Source organism: Haliotis cracherodii, unplaced genomic scaffold (assembly GCF_022045235.1).
Source record: "Haliotis cracherodii isolate W230 unplaced genomic scaffold, xgHalCrac1.p SCAF_4, whole genome shotgun sequence".
NCBI classification, from domain to species: Eukaryota; Metazoa; Mollusca; class Gastropoda; order Lepetellida; family Haliotidae; genus Haliotis; species Haliotis cracherodii.
Genome location: NW_027266297.1, coordinates 60,886,401 through 60,908,922, shown reverse-complemented (window position 1 = coordinate 60,908,922; position 22,522 = coordinate 60,886,401). Strand labels below are relative to the sequence as shown.

Here is a 22,522-nt window from a genome sequence, read left to right as displayed (position 1 = left end):
ATTTTCATAAAAGTTGTTGTTTACACATACAGGGAACAAGTAAATAACTACACAGCATGGCCAAAGAAACCTTTTATCACATTTCAGAAACACAGTCGGTTCATTGGTGTGCGAAATGTTGTATATTTTGAAGAAGCAACACTACATTAAAGTTTATATGTGAGTATTATTAGTATAAAAATATTGCAAGAGGTAATCTGAAATTGAAACTTGAAACTATAATACAATAAAAATAGGGCTATATAAGACGGCGTGAAATGTCAGTTCAATATGTTATCATGGTTATCTGCAAAACGTAATGTTAAAACGATAGGAGAATAATTAAGAAAGCTTTTAACGGCGTTTAAGTGGTTGCACATAAACCCAGTACTACGATTCTGTACTATTTATTAAATGAGAATCTTTCTTGAGACCCCAAATCGCACTATGTGTGTAAACGATAATGATGTGACAATAAGGCTTTGTAGAACTATGTGTACTGAAGGGCGAATGAAAGTCATACCTACTTGTGAGTGTTATAGTGTATGATGTTTGCTTTGATTGTACCACGTCAGTATTACGTTTGTTTAATGTGGACAATAAATATATGATCACGCAGTTGATAAATAACAGAAGCAAACAATGACAGAACACACTGAGTCAGTAATATCGCGATGGGGGACGCGAAGAAAGTCACACAATTTACATATTCTGTGGTGACTGTGATGACTCGCTAGCACTATAACCACTTCATGTCAATGTGATAGTTTTTATGTTGACATTAGTTATTTTGATAGTATCCAGGCTATCTCTCGGTAGACGGTGCTGGAAGGTAAACAACGTCACTCCATCCACTTTGCACTGAAACATATACAAGAGGCTGTTATTTCAGCTACGTCAAACATTTACTGTGAATCATGGGTAACTGTGTTGAGCTGCAACTTATCAAATAAAAAATAAAAATTTAACGTCCAACACCCAATGCCCAATGCCTCACAAGAGGCATATGAAAGATGCACAAATTCTGTCAACTTGACTCACGTTGTTCCACTCATCAATGAGAGCAACTCCGAGTTCATTGAGTGTAGGGGGTGGATTTTGACGTTGATGTACACGTCTGCCACTGACGTCCCAGACGTGTTCAACGTGTTTTGCTGTTGGAGGAATTGGGTCACCATTGGGATAATTTGCACGACTGATTTAAGATATTCTGACGTGTGCCAACCTGCAACATGCAATGTAAACGTTCAGCACGCTGCAAACGTCACATGTCAATGATGTTGCTCTCTAAATATTTTTCAAGAATAAGGCATGTTGAAAATGTTGAAGGAATTGGTAGGAAGTAGGATAAGTAAACAATCAGTCTGTCATTCTAAAGCGTACATATACAGAGACCATTGATATTGTGTTTTATCTGCATTAAAGTATGGGGTAGGAACACAACTTGTATAGGCTAAGAGAAAGCACCAAGTGATGATGTCAATACCTTCTTGGGTTAGAGCAATTGTTAAATCTAATAGAGTGTGTGACCGACCTGGAACTCAGACTCAGATGAAAGGATGTCCATTGTAAACATTTTATCCACCTGGAAGGGGAAGGGGGCAGCCAAGAGGGTCTCGCTGGTCTGCCATGAAGATGATACCCAGCTGTTTCGGTTCACCTTTGTCAGTGCAATTTTTACTGCAATCTTCAGGAGGTAATTTCCATTTCCGGCAATGAAGGTCACATCAAATCTAAAGCAATTGGAACATTTAAATTGTTACTTCATTGATTCTATATACTAAGGTGCAAAAAGGTCATAAACTGCAACAGATGATATATTAGGTTTTCGGAACTGTAATCCAGACAACATATTTGGAAAGAATCTGTGTCAAGTAGTAGAAAATTATCCAGAGGGAGAGCCCATGAAGTCGTACCCAGATGGGTGAATTTCGTTAACTCTAGTTTACAGCATTTGGTTATTTCAGGACTTCTTCTACTTCTGCTTTTACTTCAAGGAGTGATAGAACAACCATTTTTCTGAGGCCGGAGATCCGGATTTCATTTTCTGTATTGGCACAATGTGTAAAATTAAGGCCCCTTTACACAGGGCTGCGACCTTTGTGCAACCTTTGAGCGATGGTCGCCTGAATCCAGAAAATCATGTTTCTATGTAACTGCTCCATCAGATGTTCAGCAGTAACTGCTCGAGTTGTTCAGCGTCTGCAACCACAATGAAACACTGCAGGTACAACCCTCTATTTATAGGCAGGCTGAGGCACTACAGGTAACTCAAAGGAGACAGAAGCATTTCTATGGTGTCTCAAGGGTTGCCGTTGTCGCCAAATGGAGGCACGGCGGTCGCCACAGTCATCGTTCAATGCATGCTGTTGGTCGCCCTAAGGAGGCACAAGGGAGGCAGAAGCATCGCCCGGATTGACGGGAAACTTTGCAGCAGAACACATCTATTACCTGGCGACCATTGGGCGACCTTCATTCTGCAGCAACGGCAATGCTTGTGCCTCCCTTGTGCCTCCTTGAGCCACATTTGAGCAACCAACCTCCTCGGCGACCTTTGTGCGACTGTTTAGTTCATGTTAAAAAAAAATGGCGTCCATGGCGATGTCTCAACCTCCCGTGTACCACCTTGGGACGACCGAGGCAACCATTCTGTCTCCTTTGAGCCTCCAACGACGACCTGGCAAATGTTATCGTCGCGCAGAGGAGGCACAAATTTCGCCATCCTGTGTAAAGGCCCCATATTAGCGATTAAACACACAGTAAACGTACGTTGCCGCTGTAGGAGTTGCAACCAATGAAAAGCCAGAGTCTACTGTGTGCAGGTGTGCGCCGCTGATGGATACTGGAGAAGTCTGGAAGAGAAACTAACATACAGATTCGTGGTTTAAGAGATCGAATAGGTAACTGAAATCAACATTCGTTCTTGCAATTGTTGTGTCGTTCAGGTTACACAGTAGAATTTAATTACTCTCAGGTTTCGGACTGGACCTCTCGTTCCAGTTTTACATTAATATATTTTCCACACGACCATGGTTATAGTAATAGATTAAATATCTCTATATGTTAACGATTGCTACAAAGACTATCAATATTGGAACAAGTAGTATAGGTAATGGGGGTTCTGGACCACTTCCACTGGAGCCGGATTCATATACCTATACTGCTACTACAGATGGAATTTTTTATGCCAAAATGATTATGCGATTCAACGATAGTCATGAGATTCAGCTCTAGCTCACCAATACCTGGGTCCAATCATTGCTTTAGATGAGTCTAAATGGTAATAAAAATATTCTTCATTATTTTTATCGATAAAGCGATATTCAACATTTTTATTAAGTTCTTCGTTCATTTTACTAGGAGACCAGACTATGTAACTACACTCTTTTTGTAAATTGATAAGAAACAATTGATTACCGTATTTGGTTGGTTTGACATCACTGATATAATAAAAACCTTGTGGTAATTCTCTCCATTTAATAGTTTTTTCCATTATTATATATTTATGTAAGCATTTGTCTAAATGTAATCACACGATAGTAAGCAATTTATTTTTAATCTCGAACCAGTTCTTTGGTTTTGGCACGGAATAATTGACGCGCTTGTTGCCTCCCCTGTTCTATGAACTTTTTTTCTCGTCTTCGCTAATACCACTGGTCTTACGAGATTTTGATCGAATCTCCTGCTTCATTTCATTGTATTTTGAGAGTTCCGACAGCACTAAACGAAACTCCTCCTCGGATATCTTACAATCGGCCATTGCTGTAGAAATATGATCCTCAAGCTGTTCAACTTTGCTTCGGCGAGTATCCGAATACTACTGAACACACCGAGCGAAGTGTACATAAAATTCCATCGAGATGAGATGAAATTGTCCGACATTCTGACAAAATCGTTCAATCTTTCCGGGAATCTTCGACTGCACCTTGGAGATGCGATGACGACTTCATATGTTCTATGTCTGAACTGTTTACAGTGTCGAATGTTGTTTGAACATAAGTACTGGTACAGGTCTTTTAACTTGTTTGTTTGTTGATTAGTGTCATAAAGTTGATACATAATCAATGGTCAGTCACCATTTGCATTTGAAGTCGTTTCAAGTTAAGTCGAGTCTAACAATGCAAGAGTTCGTGTCCAAAACTACTCTCGCAAGCAGTTTGAAAGAAAGCCTAATATTGGGGTCTACTGTCCCGTTCCCAATTATTATCCAAAGAAGAGAGGTCTTTATCTGTTACGACTTTTTAAATATATTTGGCTAACCAAGTGAAAAATACCATTTATGAATTTCAGTTTTGAAAAACCGTTGATTTTTATCCCTATTGTTATATAGAGTTGTCATCCTTGAAACGGTCAAAGGCATAGTGTTTGCACCAGGTAAATTGTCATATGTTTATCTGGGAGTGTTATTGTCAAGAATTTGAAACATCCAAATGATTCATTCTCATTTATGAGTGGAAAAAGAAACCTCGCATCGAAAACAAGTTCATCAATGACCCTGTTGTTTCAATATGTTTTTATGTGACGTGTTCAGGGTGCAGTTGCTCGACTACGCACTTTGAGAATTCATGTGCCGTTATATTCAAAGTGAAGACAACTGTTCACTGGTAAACAACAAATTGTTTAACCTTTTTGAGGTACAGTTTTGTTTCGAAAGTATCAACCAATTATTCTTCAAATAATTCAACAATGTAACAACTAACGCAACATAGAATTTACATCCTCTGATGAAAAGGGACTGACGCATGACCATACGTTTGTTTATTTGTTTGTTTGTTTGTTTTTTAACGACGCACTCAGCAATATTCCAACTATATGGCGGCGGTCTGTAAATAATCAAGTCTGGGCCATACTCGGGAGCATGAGCATCGATCCGTGCAATTGGGATACGATGACATGCATCAACCAAGTCAGCGAGTCTGACCACCCGATCCCGTAAGTCGCCTCTTACGACTAGCATGGGTTGCATTAGACCATTTCTATCCCGGATCTTCACGGGTCTATGACCATAAGTGGTGGTTCTTGACATAAACCACCAGCAACCCCAGACATGACCAAATACATGTTGAGGTCTTATACCCCCTCACACGTAAGAAAAGTCAATATGACAAGGTTGCAGAAGTTGTGTCCCTCAGAACTCCACGAATGTCCGATGGAACTACTCTTGTTTCACCTCTAAAGCTCTGAATGTAAAGTTTGGTTTGTTGTTTAACGCCGCACTCATCAATATCCCAGCTATATGACGGCGGTCTGTACATAATCGAGTCTGGATCAGACAACCCAGTGATTGACATCATGAGCATCGATCCACGCAATTGGGATATAACGTCATCCCAATTGCGTGGATTGATGCTCATGATGTCAATCACTGGATTGTCAGGTCCAGGCTCGATTATTTACAGACCAAGTGCAAAGGGCTGAAATGGTATTTCAGTAAAATGACATTTCAGAGCCTGACATCATTCATAGTCTGCAACATACGGGGAGTGGCGGACTAATGACACATCGGGAACTCCATTGGTGGCCTTAACATGTAAAGATTTTCTTCCACAAGGACCTGACAAATGACCTGTTTATGATAATGACATATGTGACCAACCATGAGATAAGGGACCCTATAGGCGAAAAATAACATTTCGACTTTACATTACATTTAAAACTAAAGCATCTTCGGAACACAAAGATACAATTCACAAACGTCAATTCATATTTATTACAGAGATACATGACATCACTCATTTTGTACATAAGGTACTACGCCCTATTCCGGGTGTGTTACTAGGGCTGCCATGAAAAATTCAATACCTTATACATGTTTTGGCAATTTTGTGACATTTACAAAATGTGTGTAACCACACTGTACCATAATGAGTGCTGCTGGTAATTCACTACTTTAGTATTCGCTGGAATACTTTGTGTTTGTGCAAAAAAATCATTTGAAACATAGACCCTAGGACTGAAACGTGACAAGAAAATACACGTGTTAATGACGTCAGAAGGCTTCTTCCACTTCTTTTACGCATGTGGTTAAGCCTTTTATACAACTATTAGTATTACATTTCATATAAATTATCATTAAAGACGTCAACGTTTATAACTTCAGTAAAACAAATGATCATGTTATCCCTTTTACATGCATAATCGTAATACAGCTTAATCTGGGATTTGAGGGAGCACGGGTGGTCCAGTCGTCTAAGGCGCCGCGATTCGCTGTGCAGAGTTGCGTTCCTTTGGCACGCCAGAAACCTATGATTGTTGGTTCGAATCCCGGTTCACCCCGATTATGTTTCTAGGTTTGTCAGGACCATACCCGTGCTCGGGTTTCACTGAAGTGGTTAACGTCTGAGACCTGCATCACTTCGGGCTTTCCTCCCACATTAAGCTGACACGCCGCGATATAACTGGAATACTGTTAAAAGCGGCGTTAAACCCACCTCACTCACTCACTTACAATTATGATTGTATAATTTGAGTTAATCTGGGATTCGAACCTTCGATCAGTGTACACAGACACGGAAACGTCACTGGATCACCCACTTAAATAGTTCAACGTTTGCTTTATCAGGTAAAGTTGTGAGGTTGTGAACCATGGTAGTTTACTTCTTACATCGGGATTTGATGTCTTACAACATACCGCATCTGGTGTCAACCGCCTTGATATATTAAGTGTCGTTTAGCCCTGCTCATTCCCACAGTCATTCCTTATTCACTCACTCAATTACATCAGTTGTCGTAGTTAATAGCTATGCCACTAGGGACGTTCTTCATGTTCTGAAATAATAGACAAAATTCTTCATTCACTTTCATTCATTAACAATAAAATACTAAAGGTTATTTTTTGCCTGACTTATGGCTTGTCATGATATCATGTGTAAAACGGAAATAAATGTGTAAAATTATTTTTTTTAAATTTCAATGTGCATAAATAAAGAAATAGTTCCTTATTTGTCATTCCGGAATGTGAGAGACGAAAAGCGAAGTACGAAAAGGTTTGTTTCTTGTTATTTAGTAAATCAAACGAGAAGAACAAAAATTTTAGTTATTCATCTTACGTATCTCGAACGACAAATACCGAACGAACTTCTGATGGCCTTCTTCGAGAAATAATGTTGAAAGACCCTCACCAAAGCTCGAAAAGTACAAAATTTATTAACTCGTACAGATAGTCAGTTATTCATGAAAAAACACTTACGGACACGGGCAAAGTTCATATAATACCGAAGTCATGATTGAGGGAATGAGTGAGTACGGTTTTGCGCCGCTTTTAGCAATATTCCAGCAATATCACGGCGGGGGACACCAGAAATGGGCTTCACACATTGTACCCATGTCGGGAATCGAACCCGGGTCTTCAGCGTGACGAGCGAACGCTTTAACCACTAGGCTACCCGACCCCCCCCCCCCCCCCCCCCCCCCCGAAGTCATGAGGCGAGGTGAAAATGTAAGGTGTCTCAAGACGATGCGTGCACGCACACATGTTCATCTGGGACCGCCTCCGTGGTCTAGTGTTAGAGCGTCCGCCTGGAGAGCGGAAGGTCCGGGCTACGATCCCCGGCCGCGTCATACCAAAAGGGGGAAGTGGTTATAGTGCTACCTTGTCGTCACAGTCCCAACAGAGCATGTAAATTGTGTGTCATTCTTGACGTTCCCCATCGCCATATTACTGTCTCACTGTGTTCTGTCATTGTTTGCTTCTGTTAGACACAGCCTCCGTGGTCTAGTGGTAGGGCGTCCGCCCGGAGAGCGAAAGGTCAGGGGTTCGACCCCCGGCCGCGTCATACCGAAAGACGTCAAAAGATGGCACTCCTTGTTACCCTGCCTGGCGCTCGGCATTAAGGGGCTAAACAAGGACTGGTCGGCTCGGAGTCAGTATACTGTGCCTGAGTGGGGTATTCATGTTAAACTGCGGCATGGTATCTCAGTGGGCTTGCACTATAAATCGGCATCAGTTCGGACTAGTTCAAGCACACACACACACACACATACACACACACACACACACACAGCGCTATATAAGTGCAATAATCATAGACGCGACGTTAAGTCCCATTTCACCCCACCTCACGTTCATCTGGATCCGCCAGATCGTTGACCAAACATTTTCCTAGTATGACGTATAAAAACAGAAAATGTCGATCTGACATAACAGCCATGATCATCAATATTCTAGCATGTTAATTTGGAACAAACAAAACCGTTTGTCTCATTTCTTTATGCCGTCGTATTGTAACTACGGATGTAGTTTCGCAACACATTCACATTCGACACTGAATGCGGCCAAGAAATACACAATGAACATCTGTTGAAACAAAACGTCTCCTGGTGCCCTGGTCCCTCGACTTGTTCTGTAATTATTAATTATTTACCAGCTATCGTCAATGTTACAAAAGAACAATAGACTTCATACTGTCAATATGACAGATGGGTTTCCTCCAAGAATGAACGTCGCTCGTTGATACACATCACATCTAATTTCAAAACATTACACATCTTGAAACCTTCCAAGACACATTAATCAAAATATAAATTCATAACATTCGTAGAAAGTACATACATAAAAACTTTCTATAATTCATAAGTTTTTTATCCTAATATGGATTTATTTATTTTATTATTTAATTTCTTTTACCCGTTCCTTCTCAGTGGTGTGGATTACGATAAGTTTTGTATATAAACTCAAATACCTTATGTTTATAAAGGGATTAATTTGATTTTTTTACCAAGAATTATTCTTGATTTTACCGTCTCTAATAACCAGTTTGGGTGGCGTTTGTACGTGTGTTTAATCAATCATGCTCGGATGACTGTAACCTTCTTTATGTACAAACAAACCACTTTGAATAACTAATTAATTGACTGAATGTCAAAGTGAGAGTGCTGACATCACACGCCCCGTAATCGTATTCCAAAACAAAGCCTGAAGCTCCTGGCGGAACGGTGCAGCGTTGCGTGACACATGTTTTCAATGGCTGACATGTAGACTTGGTTGCGGCGTCCATCGGTGATTGGGTATGCCCTAAAGTATTAAAATCTGCAAAGTAGCTATGCTAAGTTTACTATGACCTCGAACGGAGGGGTGGGTTTGTGTGATCAGCCATGTAATTTTGGAGGACCTCCAATAAAAAGCTTAAATGGAGCCTGTATATATATATATATAAAAAACACTCCGCCTCCAATGGGTCTTTTTTTTCATTTCAGTGCAATTGATAGACAGTTTTGTGTGTTTGTTTGTTGTTTAATGCCGCACTCAGCAATATTCCAGCTGCATGACGGCGGTCTGTAAATAATCAACTCTGGACCAGACAATCCAGTGACTGACATCATCAGCATCGATCCACGCAATTGGGATACGATGACATGCTTCAACCAAGTGAGCCTGACCACCCGATCCCACAAATCATAACGCGAAAATTCGAGTGAATTATTTCGAAATGTGTAACAGAAATCTCTCGATTAAAAGGAAGCTTTCGTTAAGGGATAAGACGTGACGTGAAACAAGGAGATATTTTCAAAAACTAAACAAAACCAAAATATTTCAAAAATATCTCCTTCCACCCCCGTCACTCGATGAGAGAAACATGTTATTTCACTCGACATATGGTCCACGCGGACCAGCATACTACACTTGGGAGTCCCCACGTTCCAAGTGACCGCCTCCGTGGTCTAGTGGTAGAGCGTCCGCCCGGAGAGCGATCCCCGGCCGCGTCATACCTAAAGATGTTAAAAGATGGTACTTGTTGTTACCCTGTCTGGCGCTCGGCATTAAGGGGCTAAACAAGGACTGGTCGGCTGGGAGTCAGTATACTGTGTCTGAGTGGGGTATTCATGTTAAACTGCGGCATGGTATCTCAGTGAGCTAGCACTATAAATCGGCAACAGCCCGGACTAGTACAAACAGACACACAAACACACACACGTACATGCACGTCGCTATTATTATAAGGGCAATAATCTTGGACGCGACGTTAAGCCCCATTTCACCTCACCTCACCTCACCTCACCTCACCTCACCTCACCTCACCACCCCACGTTACATCCAGACGTTTGTTTGTAAATGTGACAGGCTGCCACCGGTGGGGCAGGATCATTCGTCACCACTCGCCCCTTTCCGCAAGAAGACTCGTCCCCCTATCGATGAATGTTATGTGCGAAAAAACGACAACCCAATCAGAATGCGCGTATGATTTCAAGTTGTTCATCAAAGAATCCCTCAGTAATAATTTTTGATTTTACATGTCTTGCATCTAAAAATATACCCAAGACACAGTTAAATGTGTTCAATCATACTGTATAATTCCGCATGTCCAGATGTGCTTTAAATTGCATCTAAAATATATATAATATATGGGGAAATATATGTGAACCATTACGCAACGAATTGACAATTGTTTTAGGTATGCCCGTTTGCGCTAAGACGGAACCCGGTCGCAAAAATGGCCATGAGGGGCAAGAGTCGCTATTCGGCTTGTCCCGGAATAACACGAGTTGGTCACGAATGGGGGCAGGATACGATCATCTTTATGCGAACACCTGATTTCATCACAATGTGATTCATAAACACATGCACCTGATACAGTTGGAATAGTACACCCGATTCTGCTTTTAACTTGTCAGATTTCCTGTGAATATGGGGAAAAAATCCGTTTTTAATTAATTATTTGTGATTTTATTCTTCTTAATTCGGGTAAACAGAGTTTGCGGCTGAAATGTTGCCAGAATGTCACTTGTGACATGTATGATAAGAAGTAACATTAATGAAGAACTGCATATAGAAATATTATAATTTTTGCTTTTTCACACACGTTTACATTCAATCAGGGTCACAACGAGGCAAATTTTAAGTGTAAGCAAAACCAATATTACGAGGCCCCGCCAGCTCGCCCAGAATGTTTTTGAGTGAGTGAGTTGGGTTAAACGCCGCTTTTAACATTATTCCAATTACATCGCGGCGTGTCAGCTTAATGTGGGAGGAAAGCCCGAAGTGATGCAGGTCTCAGACGTTTACCACTTCGGTGAAACCCACGAGCACGGGTATGGTGCTGACAAACCTAGAAACACAATTTAAGCGAACCGGAATTCGAACCCACAATCACAGGTTTCTGGCGTGCCCACGGGACGCAACTCTGCACAGCGAATCGCGGCGCCTGTTAAAGGACTGGGCCACCCGTGCCCCCGAAAGTTTTTGAAAAAAGTTGCGCCTAAACGCTATTTCCTTCTTTTTGGGATCGTTTATGTTAAATTGTATTTGTAACAAAATTAATATTGGTAATGTATTTGTTATTGTTGTTTATTAGTAATATATTTACGTGTTTCACCAACACATTTTCGACTTTCATTCAAGAAATATCTACGATGACAACTGAATTTTGAACATAAAAAAGAATCGATAATATTAATGTTATGTGTTTTTACATGTTCGTTCGAAATATGTTACGGTTATTTATTTGTTCATATAATGAAAATAATTGTGTGAGCGCGGTTTGCTTACGTCACAAATCATCTACCATTAGAATCCCGAAGTGCGTAATGATTCCGATTTTCAAGTCAGACAATGAATATCCTGTCCGACCATGTAGAGTTTGAATTAAAAATTTACAGCATAGATGGTAAATTGAGGTTTACCTAATAAACAAATAGTGCACGTTTTTTGTAAGGTGTACGCAATTGCTTTTCTGCTTCAGTGGTAGTGTCGCCCCTGGCAACATACATCAATGAGATGTGATAGCACACCAGCAGTCAGCTAGTTTTCTCGGGAAAAGACAGTGCAAACATATTGTAACAAATTGGGATACGATGACATGCATCAACCAAGTCAGCGAGCCTGCCCACCCGATCCCGTTAGTCGCCTTTTATGATAGGCATAGTCGCCTTTTACAGGAAGCAATGGAAAGGGTGCAGTCGTTTTTGTTATGTACAGGCACAGGGCCACGGATAGCCATACAATACTGACTGTACTGATTACATTAAAAAAAGAGAATGTAATCAGTACAGTCAGTATAGTATGGCTATCCGTGGCCCTGTGTGTAAAGGCAAATGAAGAGATTCATATGTTACTTTTTCATCACGACTTCCATTGGCCAGGAAGTCTTTGCAGATCATATAGACATTTATGTTCACTTGGCTGAGAAGATGTATTATTTAATCACTGATGATTGACACCATGAGCATCGATCCACGCCATTAGGATACGATGATACGATAAAACCATACCCACTCACTCACTGTGCTGTAACAGGGCCAACAGTGAGTGAGAAGCGCAAGGGTCCAGCATATTTATAAGGGAGGGGATCAAAATATCGAAATCCTCTCTCAGATAATTTTAGTGCCTACCACGTACTACATTTGGTTTTCAAAAGGTGTGTGCAGGGGGTGTCTGGACCCCTGGACCCCCTTATCGATCCGCTTATGATGCCTGATGTCTTTTGCCCACTGTAGTGAGTGGGTGAGTTGGGTTTAACGCCGCTTTTAACAGTATTCCAGTTTTATCACGGCGTTTCAGCTTGATGTGGGAGGAAAGCCCGAAGTGATGCAGGTCTCAGACGTTCACCAGAAACCAGCGAGCACGGGTATGGTCCTGACAAACCTAGAAACATAATTGAGGCGAACCGAGATTCGAACCCACAATCATAGGTTTCTGGCGTGTCCAAGGGACGCAACTCTGCACAGCGAATCGCGGCGCCTTAGACGACTGGGCCACCCGTGCCCCCTTGCCCACTGTACGTTAGAAGTTAATACCAGTTAACCAAAATACCATAATACCATAATACCAAAATCACTACCCTATGGGCAGAAATATCACTGTCCACAAGTTTCAGACAACTATTTCAATTATTTGTTGGCAGTAAGTTGATATTTGATTGTATGTTGTTTATTGCCGCGCTCAGCGATATTCCAGCTAAAGGACGATTGACAAGACATGAGCATCGATCTACTCAACTGGGATATGATGACTTAAATCAACATATTTAGCGAGCCTGACCACCCGAACCCGTTAGTCGCCTCTTACGGCAAGCAGGTTGCTGAGGTTCTATGCTACCCTGGATCTTCGCGGTAGTGGGAGGAAAGGAACAGGTTTTAACCGTATACTGACCAGTGAGTAAATCACTATCCTGTGGGCAGAAATATCACTGTCCACAAGTTTCGGACAATTTCAATTATCAGTTTCAATTATCTGTTGCCAGTACCTTCATGACACAAGTTGATGTTTGTTTATTTGTTGTTTACTGCCGCGCTATAGGACGATTGACAAGACAATGCAGGGACTGACATCATGAGCATCGATCTACTTAATTGGGATACGATGACCTGCATCAACCAAGGCAGCGAGTCTGAAAACCTGATCCCGTAAGTGAGTGAGTGAGTGAGTATGGTTTTACGCCGCTTTTAGCAATATTCCAGCAATATCACGGCGGGGGACACCAGAAATGGGCTTCACACATTGTACCCATGTCGGGAATCGAACCCAGGTCCTCGGCGTGACGAGCGAACGCTTTAACCACTAGGCTTCCCGACCGCCCCTGATCCCGTAAGAGGACCCTTACGACAAGCATAGTCGCCTTTTACGACAAGCATGGGTTGCTAAGGATCTATTCTACCCCGGATCTTCACGGATTTGGGAGGAAATAATACAGGTTTTAACCGCAGATGGTGCTGACCAGTGAGAAAAGGCGAGGTACCAAATATTGCCAAATACCCACTTTGTCAACACAAGTTCCATTTGCTTGTGTCCAGATTGACGATCCCGGAACACAGAATATCGCGGCGCTGGTTCCAACAAAAGCCGTTGTATCGTTGCACGTCGAAGAAGTAGCAATGACGTCATTTCTCCAATATGTAGAGGGAAGAGTCGGGGTTGGGGAACCGCAGAGATCTGAGAGGAAAAGTTCAATGAGTGAGTAAATTTAAAGTCACATTGGCTGGAAAACTACAAAGCAAATATACACGGCATTGGATAGGCGACAAATCTTTTAATAATGTGGCTCTTCAGGGAGTATCTATAATTGGCGATCGCAGAACTAGAGACGGGAATTGCATGTGGGAGTTGAGTTTGGTTTAACGCGGCTTTGAACAGTATTACAGTATATCACGTCGTGTCGGCTTGATGTGAGAGGGAGTGAGTGAGCGAGTATGGTTTTACGCCGCTTTTAGCACTATTCCAGCAATATCACGGCGGGGGACACCAGAAATGGGCTTCACACATTGTACCTATGTCGGGAATCAAACCCGGGTCTTCAGCGTGACGAGCGAACGCTTTAACCACTAGGCTACCCGACCGCCCCTTGATGTGAGAGGAAAGTCCGATTTGAGGCAGGCCTCAGATGTTTATCTGTTTGGTAAAACCACGAGCAATGGGCTGGTGCTGACAAACCTCGAAACAAATTCTGGGCGAAAATGGATTCGAACCCACCATGATAGGTTTCTGACACGCCTCAGGGTCACGTGATTAAACAGACGCATACGTTTCGGGAATTAGAAGACAAGGATATTCGTGACCCAGATGCACGTATGGAACAGTTTTTTATCAGCTTTAGCAACAACGCCACTGTCAAGTTTGTATTTAATGAATTGTGAAGGACATGCTCAGTCAAAACTGCTCAGCAAATACACCAGTACTAAATACTCTCATTTGTTTGTTTGTTTGTTTGTTTGTTTAACGCCGAACTCAGCAATATTCCAGCTATATGACGGCGGTCTGTAAATAATCGAATATGCACCAAAAAAATCCAGTGATTGATATCATGAGTATCGATCCACGCAATTGGGACACGATGAAATACATCAACCAAGTCAGCGAGCCTGACCACCCGATCCCGTTTGTCGTCTCTTACAAGAGGGCGGTCGGGTAGCCTTGTGGTTAAAGCGTTTGATCTTCACGCCGGAGACCCGGGTTCGATTCCCAACATGAGTACAATGTGTGAAGCCCATTTCTGGTGTCCCCCGCCGTGATATTGCTGGAATACTGCTAAAAGCGGCGTAAACCCCCACTCACTCACTCACTCACTTATGACAAGCATAATTGCCTTTTATGGCAAGCATCGCTTGCTGAAGATATATTCTACCCCGGATCTCTTTGCTAAATTACGATCACCTTAGCGCTAAGATCACTTTGTAAAACGACACCAAGGTAGACAAATTTCAAATGAATATCAAGAATACAGGCCCTTACATGCTTTTTGCCGCTTTTTAAGCTATTGGCGTTTTGTTACACTGGAGATTTCACAAAATAGTTCATGCTTTGTTGGTACGGATTAACCATTCGTTGAAATGAACTTAAACACTGAACTCACGTTTCATGATGTAGTATTTGTCCCCAGTCGTTCCCGTCCCTGTGGTTGTCTGTGTCTGGTAGGCTGCGTACATGTGACACTGGCCGGTGCTGGGGGCAAACCTCACCCCGACACAACGGGTGTGTCGGTAACATCTACTGACACAGTCCAGCAGCTCTGAGTTGTTGACCACAGAGAGGATGTCTGTAGACGAAAAGCTGTCCGTTTCATCCGCCAGATTAAAGAAAGTTTTACATTCTTGAAGTCCGGAGATTTGACAAACTACGCCGATTAGAAACTCACAAAGTACAATCGTTGTTATTTTCATATTGGCACAACCATTGATAATTTGAATTTGTTTAAGGTATGGCAATACGCTTCGAAATACCTAAAGTGATGGCGTCATACTAATGTAGGCTTGCCGTGCGTGTCGGAAGCAGTGGAGTGGCACAGCGCCTGTAAGATCGATATCACTCCTTTCCAATGTTTATACGCAAGGCCAGCATGCAAAGGACACGGCATGACACGGAATCGTTTCCTGTTCACTGCCAAGAACGTTTGCAACTGGAAATGAATTTTAATACGCGTGTCTATACGAACGAAAATAACATTTTGTATATTTAAAAACTTTGGATTTATAACACTAAATATAACGGCAAAGATAAAAAGTGACGTAATCACAGATTACATTGCGCACTGGTAGGTGATGAAGGTAGATCTCCCTTTCATTTGAGTGAGTGAGTGAGTATGGGTTTACGCCGTTTTTAGCAATATTCCAGCCCCGCATTTGTCCAAATCCGCAATTTTTGTCCCTCGGCGTGCCTCCTCCTCAGAAAGTGCTCTCGGCGCGCGTTTCGTTCATTAGGAAATATTCGGAGGTGCTCGCTAGAGCTCGCTGGCGACTCGGCACCAAACGGCTTATTAAATGCACCTCAGCAATATCACGGCGGGAGACACCAGTAATGGGCTTCACACATTGATGTACCCGCTTGAAGACTCGAACACGAGCCATCGTAGTGGCGCTTTAGCCACTAGGCTACCCCGCCGCCCCTTATCGACGAGGAAATACGATAATAGATTATTTTGAGCCAAGACCCCGGTCGGATGCACTGCTTTTTAAGCCTGCCTGCAGACACACGTATTATGTTTGTTGTGCACACACTCGACAAAGTAAGCTCTGCCCGACACAAATCAATGTCAGTGGACGTATTCAAATACACTGTTTATAACGATGTGCTTGTAATTATTGTTTGCCTCCAATAGAGCCAAGGATCCTCCATCGACGTTTGAACAAGTATGGAGGATGTTTACTCTCTTTGTGTTTGTAGTCTTTGATACGCATAAAGAAGCTGGGAAAACAGGAACACATGACACTTTTTATGGATAGCATCTTCTTTTATTCTTTGTCACGACGTTTCAGGGCTACTTCTTGACTCGTACTGAGCAGTGAGTGAGTGTAGTTTTACGCCGCTTTTAGAAATATACCAGCAATATCGCGTCGGTGGGCAATAGAAATGGGCTTCACACATAGTACCCATGTCGGAAATCAAACACGGAACCTCGGTGTGACGGGTGAACGCTTTAACCAGTAGGTTACCCGACCGCCACTCTTACTTATGGGGCCTTTACACAGGATGGCGACCTTTGTGCCTCCCGTGTGCGACCATGAAATTTGCCAGGTCGTCGTTGCAGGCTCAACGTAGGCGGAATGCTTGCCTAGGTCGTTCCAAGGTGGTACACGGGAGGTTCAGACATCGCGATGGACGCTATGGTCGCCGTGAATTAATGAACATGTTCAAAACAGTCGCACAAAGGCATCTTCCCGAGTCAAGAGAGTTAACTGACTATAAAAGTCCAGTTTCCACCCTTGCCGAACTAGGCTGGTATTATGGAGTTACATTTTGGCTGGACTAACGAGTCTATGCATAGTCCAATCAAAACCGCGCACCGAAATCGAAATCCGGTTCGTAAACAGTCGTGCAGATTTCGGTTGATTGCAGGATTTGCAAAGCATGTGCACCGCCAACTCGTTGTCAGCAGATATTTTCCAAATATTTTCATGTTTTTAATCAAGGTGCCCGCGTGATTTGATGCATTTCGCGATGTAAGACCCCTTTTATCACAATATAGATCTTGATTATCGATCAGATCGTCCTAACTGGGCGCCACCATTTTGTGTGAAGCAAACGCAAGTGATACGTGAGGTGGAATCTGATTGGTCCATAGTAGAAGCATAGAAGAGACATAACTGGTAATAGCCACTGATGGCGCTACGATCGTGCCCAGTAATACCAGCCTACTGCGGCAAGGGTGGAAACTGGACTTTTAAAGTCACTTAACTCTCTTGCCTCGGGAAGATGCACAAAGGTCGCAACATTGGTTGCTCAAAGGTTGCTCAAAGGAGGCACAAGCATTGCCGTTGTTGCAGAATGAGTGAGTGAGTTGGGTTTAACGCCGCTTTTAACAGTATTCCAGTTATATCGCGGTGTGTCAGCTTAATGTGGGAGGAAAGCCCGAAGTGATGCAGGTCTCAGACGTTCACCACTTCGGTGAAACCCACGAGCCTGGGTATGGTGCTGACAAACCTAGAAACATAATCGGGGCGAACCGGGATTCGAACCCACAATCATAGGTTTCTGGCGTGTCCAAGGGACAGGGAATCGCGGCGCCTTAGACGACTGGGCCACCAATGCCCCCTGTTGCAGAATGAAGGCACAGTGGTCACCCAATGGTCGCCAGGTAGAAGATACGTTCTGCTGCAAATGTATTCAGTTAATCTCCCATGTGCCTCCTTTGGGTGACCAACAGCGTGCACTGAACGATGACTGTAGCGACCGCCGTGCCTCCACTCGACGACCCCGGAAACCCATGGCAATGCTTCTGCCTCTTTTCTGCCTCCTTTCAGCTATCTGTAGTGCTTCCTCAACCTGCCTATAAATGGAGGGCTTGTACCTGAAGTGTTTCCCTGTGGTTGCAGACGCTGAACAACTTGAGCAGTTACTGCTGAACAACTGCTGGAGCAGTTACACAGAAACATGATTTTCCGGATTTAGGCGACCATTGAGCGTCCTAATCGCTCAAAGGTGGCACAAAGGCACAAAGGTCGCAGCCCTGTGTAAAGGGGGCTTAAGCATTCACGTGACGAAGGAGCAACTGTGTTAAATCGGTAGCTTCAACTTTCAGATGACTAAACAAATATACATGTAAATTAATGGGAAACAGAATGATTTGAAACAAACGCACTTGGTGGTGTTCCCAACAAAGGCACAATGAGTGCGCTATCACGTTGTTGTAGTCTACTACTCAAAAGAAGTTAAGGAGGACCCGATTCTTTCATATTACTACAGTTAATTAATTACAGTAATATCACACAATCGGGTGTCATGGCGGATTGACGATATTGATATGAAAGAATCGCCTGGCCCTTTGAGTAGTACATTACACCGAGCGCTTTGATTGATTTTATTGATCTCGACACAAAATTGTACAAAAGAATTGAATGTTGTCTTCCTATTGTTCCCGTATTTTTGTAATGATCAATTTCGTACGGTACATGATTACATTGCTCTGTTCACTTCTTCGAACTAAATTGTACATGTTAACAGTACTAGTGTACTGTACACGTTAAAATGGTATTGAACATGTTTATATTGTATTGTACATGTTTACATTGGATTGTACATGTTTACATTGTAGTGTACATGTTTACATGGTATTGAACATGTTTACATGGTATTGTACATGTTAACATTGTATTGTACATGTTTACATTGTATTGTACATGTTAACATGGTATTGTACATGTTAACATGGTATTGTACATGTTAACATGGTATTGTACATGTTAACATGGTATTGTACATGTTTACATTGTATTGTACATGTTAACATGGTATTGTACATGTTAACATTGTATTGTACATGGTAACATTGTATTGTACATGTTATCATGGTATTGTACATGTTTACATTGTATTGTACATGTTAACATGGTATTGTACATGTTTATATTGTATTGTACATGTTTACATGGTATTGTACATGTTTACATTGGATTGCACACCGTACGATGGTATTCTACATGTTTACATTGGATTGTACAAGTTATTATTGGATGTTCAAATAGTATATTACAGGTTAATATGGACACATGAACATGCGATTTTTAACATTACCATTGGATTGTTCAGCTTAACATCGTACTGTACACATTAATTTCATTATATTTCACATTGACATTGGATTGTACACTTTAACATTGTAATCTAAACAGTAATTAACATTCTATACATTGACACTGGATTGTACACTTTAACATTGTAATCTAAACAGTAATTAACATTCTATACATTGACATTGGATTGTACACTTTAACATTGTAATCTAAACAGTAATTAACATTCTACACATTGACATTGGATTGTACACTTTAACATTGTAATCTAAACAGTAATTAACATTCTATACATTGACATTGGATTGTACACTTTAACATTGTAATCTAAACAGTAATTAACATTCTATACATTGACACTGGATTGTACACTTTAACATTGTAATCTAAACAGTAATTAACATTCTACAAATTGACATTGGATTGTACACTTTAACATTGTAATCTAAACAGTAATTAACATTCTATACATTGACATTGGATTGTACACTTTAACATTGTAATCTAAACAGTAATTAACATTCGATACATTGACATTGGATTGTACACTTTAACATTGTAATCTAAACAGTAATTAACATTCTATACATTGACATTGGATTGTACACTTTAACATTGTAATCTAAACAGTAATTAACATTCTATACATTGACATTGGATTGTACACTTTAACATTGTAATCTAAACAGTAATTAACATTCTATACATTGACATTGGATTGTACACTTTAACATTGTAATCTAAACAGTAATTAACATTCGATACATTGACATTGGATTGTACACTTTAACATTGTAATCTAAACAGTAATTAACATTCTATACATTGACACTGGATTGTACACTTTAACATTGTAATCTAAACAGTAATTAACATTCTACACATTGACATTGGATTGTACACTTTAACATTGTAATCTAAACAGTAATTAACATTCTATACATTGACATTGGATTGTACACTTTAACATTGTAATCTAAACTGTAATTAACATTCTACACATTGACATTGGATTGTACACTTTAACATTGTAATCTAAACTGTAATTAACATTCTATACATTGGCATTGGATTGTACACTTTAACATTGTAATCTCAACTGTAATTAACATTCTATACATTGACATTGGATTGTACACTTTAACATTGTAATCTAAACTGTAATTAACATTCTATACATTGACATTGGATTGTACACTTTAACATTGTAACCTAAACAGTAATTAACATTCGATACATTGACATTGGATTGTACACTTTAACATTGTAATCTAAACAGTAATTAACATTCTATACATTGACACTGGATTGTACACTTTAACATTGTAATCTAAACAGTAATTAACATTCTACACATTGACATTGGATTGTACACTTTAACATTGTAATCTAAACAGTAATTAACATTCTATACATTGACATTGGATTGTACACTTTAACATTGTAATCTAAACTGTAATTAACATTCTACACATTGACATTGGATTGTACACTTTAACATTGTAATCTAAACAGTAATTAACATTCTATACATTGACATTGGATTGTACACTTTAACATTGTAATCTAAACAGTAATTAACATTGTATACATTGACACTGGATTGTACACTTTAACATTGTAATCTAAACTGTAATTAACATTCTACACATTGACATTGGATTGTATTGTTTCCTCACAGACCGAGTGAATGTTGTTTGGATCGTAATCAGCAATATTTCCGCAATATAACTGGCACAGGCAAACCAGTGGAACCAGCCAATCTTCATTTCGTCCACGGGAGACAAGCATGGGATACTGATGGTCCCACTCTTACGGAGAGACCCCAGATTCATGTCTGAGAGTGAACTAGTTTGCCCTGAAATCCCACCCAAAGACAGAAGACACAGTCCAAGCAGTAAGATGGCAAAACTTGCATTGATGAGTTTATTTTATTTGTTTTGTTTTGAAAGTTGACATAATATAAAGAAGAAGAATTTTCACACAAACAATGAAAAATAATATTTACTGTAACCTGTAAAAAGAGTAATATACTGAACTGCAAAAGAAACATCACCATGGATAGATATATTAGAAACCCTTTTTGTCCAAACACTGTACACATACTTTGAGAGTTATTAAAAAGATGAAACTTGGCAAAACTGATCATCAAGGTTGAAATTAAAGTGTCAAATGTTCTAAAAGTGAAACACAACACTAGTCTCTGAGAAAATGCTATCACAAGTCAGTATCTTGTGTGTCCGCCATTTACATTGATGACTGCCGTGCAAAGTAGATACATGGAATGAATGAGGCGGTTGATGAAAGCAATAGGCCCTTGAGCCCACACTCTGAGGAACGTCTGACGCAGTTCAGCTGCAGTTGTCGGCCTTGATCGGACGTCATTCAGCTGTCTTTGAATGTCATCCTACAAGTGCTCAATGGGATTTAAATCAGGACTGAGGGAAGGCCACTGCATGTTTCTGATGCCATTCTGCTGGAGGAAGTCCCTTGTTGCTTACGCAGTGTGGGCACGGGCGTTATCATGCTGAAACTTGTGGTTGCGGCAACATGCCAAATGAGGTATGGCGTGTGGCCTCAAGACTTGATCAATGTACCGAGCTGCTGTGACACCATTGCCTCTCCCTGGACCGATGTTCTGGAAGACCACAGGGCAGACCCTCTGTGCAAGACCAATTCCACCCCACACCATGATGCTTGGACCACCCCACGAGTCTCTCTCAACAACACAAGCATCCGAATAACGTTCCCCACGGCATTGCCAGACTCTCTCTCTGCCATCTGCTGTTGAGAAACAGTAACGGCTCTTCTTCACTACTGGTGGCACCAATGCTGGTGCTGTGTTGCCCACTGAAGACAGTCCTGGTGATGACGTGGTGTCAGAATGGGTCCTTGGTGTGGCCTGTGACCGTGGAGGTGTCTGCTCGTCAATCATCGATGCTCGATGTCCGCACTTATGTGTTGCTGGTGTGTCCCCATGGTCTGTCGAGCAGTTTCCGCAGCAGTAACAAAGCGATCTTGAAGATGCTGTCGCACAATCTGACGATCCTGACGTCGGGTAGTGACCCTTGATCTTCCACTATGTGGTCGGTCATCCAAAGTGTTG

General features: G+C 41.3%; 1 protein-coding gene across 1 annotated transcript; it reads right to left on the bottom strand.

The window, feature by feature from the left end:
• Window positions 1-729: 729 nt before the first annotated feature.
• LOC139480523 (uncharacterized) lies at window positions 730-15,570 on the bottom strand. The gene is made up of 5 exons (XM_071263618.1): window positions 15,264-15,570; window positions 13,674-13,846; window positions 2,749-2,831; window positions 1,514-1,712; window positions 730-840 (listed from the first exon to the last, which is right to left on the bottom strand). The coding sequence occupies exons 1-5, from the start codon at window positions 15,568-15,570 to the stop codon at window positions 730-732; spliced, it is 873 nt and encodes a 290-aa protein (XP_071119719.1).
• Between the last annotated feature and the right edge of the window lie 6,952 nt (window positions 15,571-22,522).

Bases quoted from the DNA above. Each gene is read 5' to 3' on its own strand.
- LOC139480523 (XM_071263618.1), bottom strand. From the start codon at position 15,570: ATGAAAATAACAACGATTGTACTTTGTGAGTTTCTAATCGGCGTAGTT. The intron at 2,832-13,673 runs GTGGGTATTTGG...TTTCTCTTCCAG, and splicing joins ATGGAACTTGTGTTGACAAA to ACTTCTCCAGTATCCATCAG. The intron at 1,713-2,748 runs GTACGTTTACTG...CAATTGCTTTAG, and splicing joins GCAACTCCTACAGCGGCAAC to ATTTGATGTGACCTTCATTG.